The sequence below is a fragment of the Diospyros lotus genome, chromosome 12 (genome assembly GCF_014633365.1).
Source record: "Diospyros lotus cultivar Yz01 chromosome 12, ASM1463336v1, whole genome shotgun sequence".
NCBI classification, from domain to species: Eukaryota; Viridiplantae; Streptophyta; class Magnoliopsida; order Ericales; family Ebenaceae; genus Diospyros; species Diospyros lotus.
In genome coordinates, this window is record NC_068349.1 from 11,186,858 (window position 1) to 11,202,936 (window position 16,079).

The following is a 16,079-nucleotide window of genomic DNA, read 5'->3' on the forward strand; positions in this document are numbered from 1 at the left end:
ATTTGGGGTTTGGTGGTCCATTAATTAATTACTTGTTTGTCTGATTTACTTATGCAATCAATGTTAAATCAAGTAAAAATTATAATTTAAATCAAGTAAATTGAAACTTATGCAATTAATGTTAGATGCTATGTGACATTGGAACTTATAGAATCAATGTTAAATCAAGTTCCAATTTAAAGGCAAAATATAACAATTCATTGCATAAGTTCCAATGTCAGATGCTATGTGACATTGAGACGTTGGAAACATCCTCTAAATTGCAACTTAAATCAATGAAGGTCTTTGAATTGTAAAATCGTTTGGGAATCTCTAAAGCGTAAAATCGTTTGGGAATCTCTAAAGCGTAAAATCGTAAAATCGTATATGTAAAATCAAGATTTTATAGGATTTTATCCTAAATTGGATTTTACATAGGATTTGAATCGTTTAGGGGTCTTCGAATCGTAAAATCGTAAAATCGTACGCGTAAAATCGGGATTTTAACAACTATGCATAAAATATTTGAATGGCCAATCCACCCTATTGCCTCTTTCGTTGATCAAAGGGATAATTAATTGTGCAAAAATGTCTAATCCATTATTCCTTTTTGTTTTAATAATTATTGTGATTATTAAAATTAAATATTTTATCTACTCAAATTATCAGAAAGGACTAAATATCTTCGTCATTACAGAATCAGCATCTGAATGGTATAATTTTAATAATACAAAAAAAATAATATTGTATATCACATGAGGTAGCCACGTTTGGGTGAGGGTCCCAACTCTTTGAAAATTACATTACATCTGCAATGTATAATTTTATTCATATTTCAATATTATAATCCCCCTATTAAATCATTAGAATTGGAAAGAAAAAAAAAAAACTAAATTTTATTTTACAATAATCAAACAAAGAGCCTCCTTCCTTATAACTTAATTCATTGTGGTTTTTGAAGCTTAATAATTGATGTAGCAATTTGTTTCCTTTGAAACTTCATTAATTGATTGAAAATAAATTCTTTTTCTTTTTCTTGCTTGATAAATTAAATAAATCTTTATACAACTGGGTGCTATGAGGTTTTTCCATATTAGTAATTTTTCATATTAAAATTAAAACTTTTTTTTTAGAACAAATAGAGTTGATCAATTATAATTCTTTGTATTATTAATTAATAGATAATATTTCTTATTAAATTAAATTTTATTTCTTAAATAGGTTTTTCCAAGATTATTTTCTTTGTAAACTTGATAATCAAAGTGATGAAAGGATAAAAAAAATAATTCTTCAAAAATATAAATAATTTCAAATTAAATGAATAAAATTATTATAAATTTATTTGTATAATATCAATTTATAAAAATCATTTGTTAAACTCAGCATGGCATTTCAAATAAAAAAAAATTATACAAAATTTCGCATTACCCGGAAAAAAAATGTCACGGTGCCGATTCAAAGAAGAAGAAATGAATTAACTATGGGCATTATGGTAATTCCAGCGCGTACTTTAAATTTTGGAGACAAAGAGGGGGGACGTGTTGTGATGGGCCTTTGCCAGTAACCGTTTTAACCGCCACTTTTCAAACACCGGTGGAATTTAAAAATTCCGAAAGCAAAATTAAAATCAAACTCAAATTAAAACCCAAGGAGCGTTAATCGGATTTGGGTATTCAGCGAGAGGGGAAATTAAGTGGAAGAAGTTGGAGTTTCTTCAATGGAAAGACAAATTAGGTCGGAACAAGCGATCAAAAAAGGGCCATGGACAGCCGAAGAAGATGAAGTTCTCCTAAATTTTGTGAACAAATATGGTCCCAGAGATTGGAGCTCCATCCGATCCATGGGACTGTTGCCGAGGACCGGAAAATCTTGCCGTCTCCGGTGGGTTAACAAGCTTAGACCCAATCTCAAAGTGTATCTTCTCCATCCCTTAATTCTTCTTCCTCTTCTCCGTTATAAACTTGAATATCGTAACATTTTGTTCAAGTGTTCTGCATGAAAGTATTTTATGAACACCATTTCCCCTTGAAATCCTTTCTGAGGGTTTTTTTTTTAACACAAACAAAAATTCATGTGTGTACTTGATGGTAGATGCCATTATAACCTCTGATCAATCTTTTCCAAGTTGGGTGCACGGTTTTAAATTCTGAAAATGTAACTCTTCCCCGCTCAAATCTTCTCCTCCATTTGATTAAGTATGCTGTAAACTTTGTATTTTTGTACAAAAATTCTAGTGTAAAACAATAATCTTATATATGATTTTGTATGAGATTCATATAATTTTGCACATATAGCATCTGTTGGTTGATTTTTGTTGTTGCTGCTGTTTCATTTTCAGTGGGTGCAAGTTTTCGGTGGAGGAAGAGAGAGTGGTGATAGATTTGCAGGGAAGATTTGGGAACAAGTGGGCGACGATCGCTTCGTATCTTCCGGGAAGAACTGACAATGATGTGAAGAACTTCTGGAGCACAAGGCAGAAGAGGCTGGCCAGAATTCTGCATTCACCTGCTTCCTCGTCCCAAATTACCAAGTCACAAAGAAACAACAACAAAGGAAAATCCCTGCATTCTGTTCATCATCAAATCCCAACTTTCCAGGTAATTAACGTAATTGATAGTACTTTAATACCATTGTTTTCATGTTCTTCTTGAAAACTGTCAGGAAAAATGATTTTATTACAGAATTTTCGTATAAAATGTACCATCAAAATTATATGGTGACGAGGATATTTTTACTGTCATAGCCTACAGTAATGGGATTTTGGTATATTAATTCTCATCCTTATTTAGATGCTTAAACTTCATTTGGTCTGCTGATTACTCAATCAAGGTTTGTCTTTGATTCAACCTAAAGCTTTTTACTTCTTCCAAACTTTGTTACCGCTGGCTATTCTACATACATAGCATCTGTTACACTTGTTATAGGAATACCATTCTTCTTTAACTTGTTGAAAATTCATCCATCTTTCTACTATGAAAATCAGTGATTTTACAAAATTTTTATGCAGAAAATATCGCAATAACAATGTATATATATCAATTATAGAAAAAAATTTAATGGGCCCGCCTGAAAATTCCCATTTTCCTATTATCTACGAAAAAAAATAAAAAAAGAGTCGATGGCGAATAGCGCGGACTCATCATTTAGGCATATGAGAGTTGCTTTCAATCATCAATTATATCATCTAGAAGTAGAAGTTCGGTAAACTAACCATTGTAGGTGCTTAGTCTCTATTTAATTTTATCTATAAGATATAAAGTTTGATTTTGTAATGATTCTAACTTGTTTTTATCTTAATATTTCCTTTAAACTATTACATGTACTTGCTACTGGCAGGCGGTTGAATTCAGTTGCCCACAAATGAATGAAGAACCATCATCTTCAAGGTGGCAATCCTGCTCCTCTTCTTACTTGGGATCAGACCCTCAAATGATGCAGATAATACCTCTTCCAGACCTCATCAACATAGACCCAATTAGCCTGCCATTGCTTGATGATATCACCGAGAGTAGTACTGAAACAAAGACTCCAAATACAGGCACTTCTACTGATCTTCAAACCCAACTCCAACTCTCCTTCAACCCTGCAGCTGATCAAAGCCACCATGATGACCCTGTGTTGCAGGGACTTACAGCTGAAGCCAACTTCCTGGATCTGTTTCCGAACCGGCCACCGGTAGATGATCGGCAGCTCGACTTCGGGTCGCCGGCCCTTGAGTCGTTGGAGGGCGACCAGCAGAAAGCAACTGATGAGAGTGAGAAGCTTGCTGCAATCCCGGAGAGTTTCTTTGATGAGTTGCCGGCAGACATTTTTGACTTCCTCGACCCATTTCCGGCAGCCTCATTATCCGCTTTGAATTAATTTTGTTTCATCCTGATCAACTGTATGATCATCTAACTCTCGGGAAGAAGAAGACTCTGTTTTTCATTTGGTTATCAAACTTACATAAATATATGATTGTAGCTTGTGTCCTCATGTTGTAACTCGTATTGTGCTCACAGCCATTTTTATAATGACATAAAGGGTAGACAATCATATGGTCCAGTTAAACCTTTTGTTTCTCTGTTTCAAAATGTCATTTTTTTATTAACTTTGCAAAAGTCTTAAAAATAGCCCCTCAACTTTGTTAATTTACCCGTGTGACACCTCCAACTTATATTTGAATCTATTGTATCCCTTAATTTCTAATTTTATAATAATTATACACCTCGTTGTTCTGGCGACAAGTAGCATGCACAAACGTGCGATTGAGCGAGTGTGAAGGCGTGGCTCTATCTCACGTGGCAAAAAGTTTTAAGCCAAGCCAAATATACACACACACACATCCACCCATGCAAGACCGACCCCATCTCCATCGCCACCATCTCTAATGACTTTGACGAGCGCGGTCCCACTCAGGCTAAGCTTGTCGAATATTGCGGCGCATCTGGGAGGTCGAGTCGACGACGCTGGCGGAGCTTCGGCCACCTCGTGGACTGCATCGTTTACGATCCTCTCTTGCCTTGGGCTCTCGACGTCACCAAGAAGGTAGGGCTGGTCGGAGCCGCCTTCTTCACTCAATCCTACGCCGTCGACTACGGGTGCCACAGCTTTCACGCCTGAGAACTGAAACTTCCCATTTCACATGGGTCTGAGCTTTTGGTCCTCGGATTGCCGCAGCTTCGAGCTTCGGACTTGTCGAGTTTTATCACTAGCGGCGAACCTTACCGCCGGTATCTCGATATATGGTCGTGAATCAATTCTCGAACGTCAGCAAGGCGGATTGGATGCTCTACAACACCTTCGACAAATTGGAAGAAGAGGTATATATATAAAATTGATTATATCGCCTACTCAAACTTCCATGCTTCTCCACGTATTGGGTTATACATATATAATACAATAGTAGTGCTATTGGTTGTAAACAAATCAAGATTATATTGTATTATTTGCTTGAAATAGGTCATGGATTCAATGTCTAAGATCATGCCTCTGAGGGCAATTGGACCAACGGTGTTGTCCATGTACTTGGACATACGCAAGAAGACAGTGACTATGGGCCCAGCCTCTTCAAGCCCAACACCGACGCCTGCATGAAATGGCTCGACGAGAGGCCAAACGAGTCGGTTGTCTACGAGTCCTTCGGCAGGATGGCGGCGTTGGGAGTCGAGCTAGCGTGGGGCTTGAAGGCCAGCAAGTGCCACTTCTTGTGGGTGGTAAGGGCCACAGAACAGGCCAAGCTTCTGGGCAAGTAATAAATTGTGGAAGAGACATCGAAGATGGGGCTGCTGGTTGTTCCGTAGTGCCCCTGGCTAGAAGTTCTAGTTCACGGGCAGTAGGGTGTTTCGTGATGCATTACGGGTGGAACTCGACGCTTGAGGCGCTGATCTTGGGGATGCCGATGGTGGTAGTGCCGCAGTGGTCGGTGCTAACACATCAATACTTGACACAGCAATGGCATTTAGCTAGCTAGCAAACCAAACTGGCCATAAACTCTTCTATGTTTCTATCAGAGCTTCCACCTTCACCAATAGCTTATATAGCCAATTTCCTCGACCAGCCCCAAATTCCCGGCCACCTTCAAAGCCTATAAGTTAAGAAGGGATCGTAGACGATGCAATCCACCGGGTTGCCTGAGCTCCGGCACTTCTCCACAAGCTCTGCAAGCGTCTTCGATCCGACCTGTTGAAAATGATAAAAAGTATTTGGTGGCGATCTTGCCTGTGCCAGGCCATCGTTGTCTAAGCTATCGGAAATGGTCTTGACGGCGAAGGAGCTGAAGGGGGCGGTCGGCGGCGGCCTGATTCATGGTTTTGTTGAAGATGAAGCGGGTGGTGACGAGCGTGACTTTGGCCCCTTTGGTCTGCAAGCGCTTCGACGCGGCTCCTTGGAGAATTGCAGCTTTGAGTTGATGTGATCTTGCACTGGCAGCAGCAACACCAAGCAGTGATCTCTGGAGGTGCCACGTGCCCAAAATAACAAAGTTGAACGGCATTTTTATGTCTTTTGCCATTAACTTTGATTTATCATTATTTATGTTATTTTTTGGTTGAGGACAAGTTGTGGATGAATAATAGCACTATAAGGTGGGTTTTTGTCTCTGAAGCCGTTTCCCATTTTGGAAACGGAAAAAACAAGTGGAAAGATTTTTTTGAACCGTTTCTATAATTTATAAAATATTTTTGAAGTTATGTTTTAAATTATATAAAATAATACATTTTCAACAATGAAATTTATGAATCCTTCTCAATCGTTAAAATTTATAGCGACAACAATAAAGGGAGGGGTGTGTAGTGGCGACAGAAAAAGAATAATTGGCGATGAAAGCCAAGCTAGTGGTGAGAGGCGAGACGATAATAAGAGAAAAACGATGAGAGATAATTGTTAGAAAAGAAAAAGAACAAGCTACTAAGGGAAAGAGAGAGAAAAGAGAGAAAGATATAGGATTTCTTAGATATAATGATATGTATATATATGTATGTATATATGTTAAATAATATTTTTACTTATTTTATCCTTAATTTTTAAATTTAATTTACTTTCTATAAAATTGCTTTTAGTTTATTGTATATGTTAAATGATATCCTTTATTTATATGTATATTGCTTTTAGTTTACTTTTAAATTAATTATAAAAATAATATTATGAATTGGTGTTTTTTATTTTTTTTATAAAAAAATATTAACTATTTTAATTATTTCAGAACTTATGTCTATTATTTATATTTATTTGTATTATTGATGATGCGGTGGCCGCTCACTCTCTTTGGCCTCGGATAGAGCATCTACAATAAAGACGGGAACTTGCTCCCCCGGTTCCACTCTGACGCTCAAGTCAGATTACCAGATCAAGAATCAGCTTAAAGAGTGTAATTATAAACCGTTTAGAGAGGAAAAGTTCAATCTCTTACCTCATTTTGGCCTTCTTCCTTTTATCCCCTTGTCAAGATAAGGTGTAAGCACCCCCGCCAGGATATCCCTAACCACCCGGACTACCCGAACGGGAGCGCCTATGGAAGGAAAAAGAATGAGACAAAAGACCAAAAACTACCCTGGCATGTATACACAAAAATAAGAATAGCGGAAACGAAGCTAACACATGCATGCACTACGGGTACCCCGCTATCACAGCGGTCACATGATAAATAAATAAACATAGACTCCTATGCTGACATACACGAGACTCGAGGAAAGATCTGGCACAGTACAAAATAATAGAGTAAATCATACTCAAACAACAGAGTTGACAGGGAATGACGAGACTGCATGTATACCATACCGACTCTATCGCTAAAAGCCTTGCCATGGCCCACGCTGCCATTACCTAGAATGATGGAAAGCAAAGTGAGTCGAGAGACTCAGCAAGCGTAAGGAAAGAAAGGCTGAAGGCTACACAAAATCAGAAATCTCTCCCCAGAATAAACCCCTAGATACACACAAGCTATGAGACGATACAACACAATAGTATAGCATAATAAAAGTACATATCGATCCTCGGGGCCCACATAAGACACACGGCACCCAAGTCCCATACCAACCTGCCGTTGCCCTGAGAGGCAACATGTATCTCCAACAAACCTACGCGCGTTGTCCCGGGTCGGTATTCCCGTCACCCGTCTATGTCGGTACTCTTGACACCCAAGCCATAGGCTCTCTCGGAACAGTACTCCCGTCCGAGAACTAATAACTACCAGTAGCCATGCAATGCACATAGAAATGCAATGGTGTAGTGAGCATCAACGTGATACACTGGCGCCCATACATCCAAGCATGAAGGCATGCTCCGCCCACATAGTAAACCACATGCGATGCATATGCCCGTGCTGGATGCAACCTAACCAAACTAGCATGTTTGTGTCCAAGCATACTCAATAAATGAATATCCTAACATGCAACCCGTACCTATGTGGATATCAAATCATGAACAACAATATAATGAATCTAAACGTGCAGTAAATCACATACTGGCAGAGTTAGTCAGCAGTGCCCGGCCCCAGTCAACGGCCAGTGACTATGAGTGTTCACCCGACGGTCCACTGCAGGGTCGTACAATAGTCTACCCCAACATCACCAAACAGCCGACCCTTGCCCCACTGCTCGATAGCTCGACTGAACCATGAATAAATCTGAGAAAACCGTAAATAAACTCGTACGTCTAGGAACCTAGTCCCCAAGCTGGTTCAGCATCATTCCCAAAAGGAGTGGGGGCGGTACAAACCCTCATAGGCTCACAAGTAATAAAGTTCTGGAAGTCTCGATTTAATTTAAATCAAAACAAATCAATAAATAATGCTAGGCGTCGAATTAGAGTAAGGGAGATGATAGAATACGAGAAATTACGGAGTCTCTCACGGGAATTAAAGATCATGAAAAGAGGGTTGGGAGCTTGCCTTTACACGGTCGTTTCTTATTTTTCTTGCACTCCCGCTGCGAAATAAAACGTTTAATAGCGATTAATAAAACCATGGCTCACATTAATTAAATCTAATCGTGTAATATAAATAATTTAACCGTCTAAAATCTCACGTAGGCACACCGTAAATAAAACCCCAACGAGTCTCATATTTAATTTAAATTAAATCATGCTAATAAAATCCTCATTTCGTATAATTAATACGCGAAATCGAAACGAATTAAGGGAAGACGAGTGGTTCACAAAATGGAAAGAAATCGTAAGGATAGAGGGAGCTTGCCTTTATTTAGCTGTTTACAGCGTTTCCACGCTTGAACACCACCAAATTAATACAAACTGTAAAATATAATAACTCCCAAAATTAACAAAATTAGGCCCAAAATAAAATTTTAACCATACAGAATGTCTATTACATATTTATTTACTTACCTGGCTAATTAAACCGCGATTAAATAAATTTTAATCTTCAATTTTCTCCCAAAATTGACCCTCTGCGTGCTGTTCTTCTTCTCCATTTCCTTTCTGTTCTATGCGTGAAATCAGCCCGAAATGGGCCTTAAAACGGGCAAAAATTGGTCGCTAGAACGCTGCCACGTGGCAGCCTGTGAGCTGCGCTGGGAGGCCATCGCCTCAGGGCCGAAACAACATCGTTTCGGTCCCTTATTGGCTAATTAAAATCAGCCCATTTCCTCTCCCGCGTGCGCCTCCCCTCGCTCGAACCCGCGACTTGCCTCAGCCCCCTCGCGCGTGAACCACCTGCTCCAACTACTTTTTCAATACATTTACTCACAGCATTAAATTTAAAATGAAACTTGGCCACTTCCGTTATTCACATTTCAACACCCCCAATTTCCTTTAATTGCATATACACCCGAATTCCATTTCCTTCTTATTTCACTTACACTCTAAAATTTTTAAAATTCACTAAATTAATTTATTTTCTTATTTCCATAAATACTCCCAAATAAAATAATTAATTACCCTTAATTTCCTATTTCCTCAAAATTACATAATTAAACTTTTTTCTTAATTCTCCAAATACCCAAATAAATTAATATTTTTTTTAACCCACAAATATTCAATAATCACCACAACCACAATAATTAATAATTAATATTAACCATTTCGAAATAATTTAATTAATTACCTTTAATTCCTTATTTTCCTTAAACTCACGTAAATAAATACTTACTCTTAAATTCTCAAATATTCAATAATGTCATCAAACACCGATTTAAATAATTATTATTTATTTTCAAATTTTAGGATATTACATAAGGATTCTTTTGAAATCCTCGAGATCTATATCCTGCTTTTCATGGAATCTTACTGATATCAGTTCCATAATCGCAATCGCCCCCAAAGAGTTCAGGGTATCTCCTATCTCCATGATTCTCGGCAGAATGGTCGATTCCGAGAAACTCGAAGAATCCTTGTCGAGTAACAGGCCAGTTGCGCGTGGTGATACGTATCTACCACGTGTCCCCTCTAGACCCAAGCAAGATGACATCAGTAGAGTACCTCTGTAGTGGACACATGGCATTGTTGTCAATGGTTATATTTTCGAAGCATTGAAGTAATTATGAACCCGATGTATTTCCCCCCATCAATTATTATGTTTACATTATTTTTTATAAATTTTTATATTAAAAATTATATTTAAAAAAAAATCCTATATTTTATTAATTTATACTTTATCTTACATTTCTATTTTTTTAAAAAATATAATTTTTTTCTTTTTATTTCATATCAATTTTTTTTCTTATATCCGTTTTTGTGCAACTTAAATTTTTGTGATTGAAATATGACGATCATTTTTCTAAGTTATATTTAGTGTGTTAGAGATGTCCTTTTTGTCTTTATTTGAATTCTCCGCCTCCACCATCATCCCATAACTTAGTCTTCCTCATGTATTTCAACAAGTACGAAAATTTTAATTGAAACGCGAGATTGTAATTTCCCCATGGAAGGGTCAGAATCGAATCGGCGGCTTCACTATAAAAACAAAGAAAAAAAAACCAAGTCTTTGATTATTACGCTTTTCTCGTCTCCAGCAAAATAAAAGACTCAACGTTTTTTAAATAATAAAATAGATTATTAATTTTTTTTAAATTAGTTAATAAAATAGATGGGATATAAAATAAAAATAAAAATAATATTTTTTTAAATATAAAAAATGAAAATGCAAATAAAACGTGTATATATATATAAGAAAAAAAATGAGGGGCACCCTCACGCGTTTCTCTGCAAAAAAATATTTTGAAAATATTAAAACAACACTTCCCACGTTTTTTCGTGAGTGCACCTTAATCTCTGTCCTAATAATAATATACCGTTGTTTAAATGCAGAGTAAAGATGGAACGGAAATGGTATTTAGCCAAAAAAATCACAAAAAAGTTTAATTAATTAATTATTAACTATCATATTATGGGCACATCATTATATATACTTTTGAAGGAAAATTCGATTTGCAACCCACAAAATTAATAGTCGATCGTTGCCTCACGTCTCACTTTCTCTCCCGCATCATATATCGATATACACACAAACACATACACATATATATACACGTCATTATTGGGTCAACCCACACACACATATATATATACACACACATAGTCATGCGCGCGCACATATATATATATCTGTATGTGTGGGTTGACCAGCAATGACGTGTATATATATATGTATGTGTGTATATGTGTATAGAGTGTGGGAGAGAAAAAGAGACGTGAGGTGATGGCTGGCAATTAAGTGGACCATGAGAGTAAAATAGGTATTTTAAAATTAATGGAGAATTTCATGAGAGTGTAGACTGTGAAGAGTGATTTTGTGGGCTACGAATAAAATTTCTCTATTTTAAACTACATAATACATCATAAATGACAAAAATATCCGTTGTGCCTCATCATCTCAAGTCTCACCAGTTTAGTTGAAAGATATATTAATCATGCGTCTCATGTCGGCTCATCTCACGGTCTTAGATGGAATATTTTTAATATTTTAATATTATTATTATATAATTTAAAATATACATAATAATAATATAATGATAGGATTTTTCTCGACAAGTACTCAGCAAGTAAGGGAACAATCACGAGGGTCTCAAAATACGATTTTCAAGATCTCAAACAACCAGATGTCACGAACTTGATGGGCCCCACAGTATAATCTAATCCATCCATTTGGATACTCTCTCTCTCTTCTCTCTCTCTCTCTCTCTCTCTATATGTATATATATATCTATCTATATTTCATCTCTCGGAGACTCCACACAGAGAGAGACAGACAGACGGAGACTGTTCAATAGAGCTCTCGAAAACCTAACCCTTGGATCATGTGATCTCTTCTCCGGGTTTGGACAAGCGAGACGCGACCATGGCCCGCCGGTGTTCACATTGCAGCCACAATGGCCACAACTCTCGAACCTGCCCGAACCGGGGGGTCAAGCTCTTCGGGGTCCGCTTGACGGACGGGTCGATCCAGAAGAGTGCCAGTATGGGCAACCTGACCCACTACGCCGGATCTCTAAACGGCGGCGCCGGCTACGGCGACCACCATGACGCCGCCGGCGATATGCCGGATCACGGCGGCGATGGGTATGCCTCCGAGGACTTCGTTCCGGGGTCCTCGTCCAGCCGGGAAAGGAAGAAAGGTTCGATTCTCTCGTGTCTGAAACTTATTTGTGCGTATTTGTCGCTTATTGATCGCTGGTTCGGTTCTTTCCTGTAGAAGCAAAGTCGTAATTGATTGATCAGAGAATTAGGTCTGATTTGATGGCTTGATTTGTATACTATTTATTGTTCTTCTTACCTTCGTTTCGTTGCTGAGGAAATTGTGGAGAAGTGAAGGAATTCTAAATTTTGGGAGTCATAGATTTTACTGTAGTAGTCAATGAATGAAGGGCTCAAGTAAAGAGATCATAAGCCCAAACGGGTGGTTGGATATCCATTCTCGTATGTTTTGGAGATAGGAAGAAAGTAAAATCAATTGTTTCCTCGTAATCACATCTATGGATAACTAACCAAAAGAATGATATTTTGGATAAATATCTATTCATTTCCTTCCTTCTCATTTTCAAACACAACCTAATATTGAATAAATCTAAGTGAAGTTCCTTTCCTTAATCCTTTAGTTTACTTTTTTATCCACTAATCGAAGTTCCAAACATGTGCCCAAGCTTGACAATGATGAGCGGTTAATGGGAATGGACTGTAAATTCGTTGACAATATTTTTAGTCTCGTACAAGTCAGCTTGGCTGAATAATTTGGCAACCTACCATGAGATGGTGTACCTCTTGTCCTTTCAAAATACCTGATACAGAGGAAGAAAAAAAAAAATAAATTCTGCTTTATCCATTGTTTCCCAGGTGTGCTACGTTCAGTTGGTTAGAACCCATACCGTGAAGGCAGAATCTGTGGATTAGTTGATATAAAACATAGAAAGAATGAACATATGAATTGATATACAGTATATAAAAGAGAATCTGGAGCGGATAGCAAGAATTGAACCCCCATCATTGGCATGGAAAGCTTTGATTCAGCATTTTTAATGTCTCCAATTCAGAACTTAACATGAAAATTTGGTTTTATTTGGGTCTTTATGGAAGATGGATGGATAAATTCCTAGAATGAAAATATGGATGAACTTAAATATATATAGCCATACCATCTACCTTAGGGGCTGTCAGTTCGACCACTTTCAATTTTCAGTTCTCAATTTTATTTTTAGTTTTTTGTATTCTGTTTTCCTTGTCATTTGAAAAAATGAAACATGTTAACAATTTTGTTTTGTATTCAGTTTTGTGTTTGATTTGTTTTTCCCCGCTGTCTTGTTGATGAGGGCTGTTGGTGTGACTCCCAAAGGCTTTGGCAGTTGTGCCAATGACTCAATACTCTCTTGGAGTTAGTCAGGGCCTATGAGTGGCGAAGCTGATGTAGGGTCCCTGGCAACCCCTCCGATGACTTGGTGAGGGGGTGTGTGGGAGAGAGAAGAAAATAAAAATAAAATGAAAATTGTGAAAACACATTTTTTCTGTTGTTTTTAAAATTTTTGAAACCGAAACAGAGCAACCAAATGCATCTTTTATTTTTTGTTGTCAAATAATGAAAACAAAAGCTGATCATTGAAAACAAAACTGATCTAATGGGCCCTAAGCTTTTTGTCTTAATAAACATCCAAAACAAGTGGATTTCTAGATGATCCCTATAAAAGAAGGTGATTCTAACAATCATCCTAGTTCCTTCCTTCTCTATTTCCATTTGATAGGATCCCTACTTTGTTCTAAGACAATATGTTGATGTTCTAGTAAACCAAAGATGATATTTAATAGCAAATTTGCTTCAATTTTCTTCCTACAAATTGAAAAATGAAGATTTAGTTTTGATTTGAAATCAACTCAAATATAGTCCTCCCTACTGGTGCATGTAGTTGTGACTCATGGTTGCATTATACGGTCTACTCAGAAAGATGATGTTAAATGCATTTAAAGTTTTGCACTTATCATCCATTACTATGTTATTTTTATTATATCATATAAATTATTCTGGATGTAGATGTTTTTAGCAATGACAATGACTGCTTAATTGTAATAAATGTGGAACACGTCTGCGTCTTGCAACTTAATTTTCGATTTGCAATAGTGTCTATTCCTCAAAGAACTAGGACTATTGTTCTTGGGTATTAATGGATTCTATCTAAGTTGGTGACTGGAATAGTGTCTAAAAAGTTCATCGTGGGTTCATTCTAAACATCTAGTTTTATTTTCATAGCATGAGATGTCTTATTTCCAAGCAAAAAAGGAGTATGGCATTTTTGGGGCTTTCCTTTCCTGAGATCCATTTTAACACTGGAACAACAAAGGCATTGCTAAGAATATTAGCTGATCTGTGAAATTATAGGGTTAATGGCAATCGCCGAATCCTCAGGAAATTTTTCCTATGACAGGTCTGGATTTTATATTAGTGGCAGCCTGGCAAGGCATTCTTATGATTTCATTAGGTACCTTAAGTATTTTTGCGGAATGAAATGTGATTATGAAATCACTGGACTCCAGCAGTTGTCTCCTGTGTCACATTTTTATGTGTTATCAATAGCACATTCTTTGTTATTAGTGGACTGGATGCAACATTATTTGTTGTGACTAATCTCTTATATTTATGTGCTACTGTATTCCCTGTTTTCTCTGTTGAACTAAGCATAATTCGCTTTGCAGGTGTTCCATGGACTGAAGAGGAACATCGGATGTTTCTACTTGGTTTGCAAAAGCTTGGCAAAGGTGATTGGCGTGGCATATCACGCAATTATGTAATGTCAAGAACTCCCACACAGGTTGCCAGCCATGCCCAAAAATATTTCATTAGGCAAAGTAATGCATCTAGGAGAAAAAGACGATCCAGTCTCTTTGACATTGCAGTGGATGAGGTTAGTATATTTCTTCTTTCTTCATCTCATTTTGTTGTCCTTTCCTTCCCCCCTTTTTTTTTTGTTTGATAGTCTCATCTCTTTCTTTAATTCCTCCCTCCCCCTCCTCTAAGTTTTCCTCATGAAACTTGTATTTTTCTCACCAGTAATCAGAAATCAGAACTCAGAAGAAGGTGAAGTATCCATCTATTTGTATTGTATAATTTGCACCAAATTCCATTTATTTCTAAGGAAAATGTCTATGGCCAAAATGAATTGAGGAGCATGGCGTTAGCCATGATATGCGACACATGTTTCCAGAAATCCATGTTAAGATTGATGGTTACGTCTTTACAGTCATTAAACTTTGAAATGTACCTTGCACGTTTTGATATGCCCTCCTATTCTTGCATTTCTGCAGTCAGGTGATACTCTGATGGCATGTAATGATTTGTATGATGTGAAGCATCCACAAGCTGAGAGACAAACTAACAACCCATTGCCTGCACCTCCCGTTTTGGACAAAGAAAGTGAATCCATGGATTCTGCCAACTCCATTGACGTGGAATCTGCCCCTCAAAAGTTGGATACTTTGCAGTACTGTTATCCAGTTGTATTTCCTGCTTATCAATTGTTACCATTTCCTGTTCCATTCTGGCCTGGCCTGCCCGGGCAAAGTATGGAACCTGCTGAGTCGGAGACTCATGAGGTGCTTAAGCCAACAGCAGTACATTCAAAGAATCCAATTAACGTCGACAAACTGGTTGGGATGTCAAAGCTGAGCTTAGGAGAATCCCTTGGAGATGCAAATCTCTCCTCTCTTTCTCTCAAACTGGTCCAAGGCTCTACTCGGCACTCAGCATTTATTGCAAATCCAGCTAATATGAGTTCGCGTGTTAACTCGAGCAGGAGCCCAGTCCATGCGGTGTAGGGTTTAGTTTTGTTGATTTCCTGCTGATAACAAAATAATGTGCCGTCTGGCTTTGAGTTTAGGTAATAGTTGTTCTCTTTTTTTTTGGATAATTTTAGTAAGTTTTACTTATAAAGTGTGGGTTCTTAACTTGTAAGCCATAGCAGAGGAGGATGTCCCAAATCAGTTGTAACAGCCGTATCAGCTTGGTTTGACAGGGGGGGGGGGGGGGGGGGGGGGGGGATGGGGATGTCTTGATAAGGTTTCCTATATGGATTTTAAAGATACCATCTTAGATTAGGTTTGATAATGTTCTTTCTATATATTTAGGCAGTTTTATCCGCAGCCTGCTGCTGCTGCTCCTCATTATGTCTTTTATATTAGATTATGGTTTT

The 16,079-nt window shown here is 37.5% G+C and overlaps 2 protein-coding genes across 2 annotated transcripts; both read left to right on the forward strand.

Annotated features, from left to right (window-relative positions):
- The first annotated feature begins 1,696 nt into the window (after positions 1–1,696).
- LOC127787491 (transcription factor DUO1-like) lies at positions 1,697–4,009 on the forward strand. Its single transcript, XM_052315552.1, has 3 exons — positions 1,697–1,893; positions 2,318–2,576; positions 3,316–4,009. The coding sequence occupies exons 1-3, from the start codon at positions 1,697–1,699 to the stop codon at positions 3,838–3,840; spliced, it is 981 nt and encodes a 326-aa protein (XP_052171512.1). The 3' UTR covers positions 3,841–4,009.
- A 7,614-nt stretch (positions 4,010–11,623) lies between these two features.
- On the forward strand, positions 11,624–15,899 carry LOC127786828 (transcription factor MYBS3-like). Its single transcript, XM_052314515.1, has 3 exons — positions 11,624–12,026; positions 14,587–14,795; positions 15,196–15,899. The coding sequence occupies exons 1-3, from the start codon at positions 11,750–11,752 to the stop codon at positions 15,703–15,705; spliced, it is 996 nt and encodes a 331-aa protein (XP_052170475.1). The 5' UTR covers positions 11,624–11,749; the 3' UTR covers positions 15,706–15,899.
- The last annotated feature ends 180 nt before the right edge of the window (positions 15,900–16,079 follow it).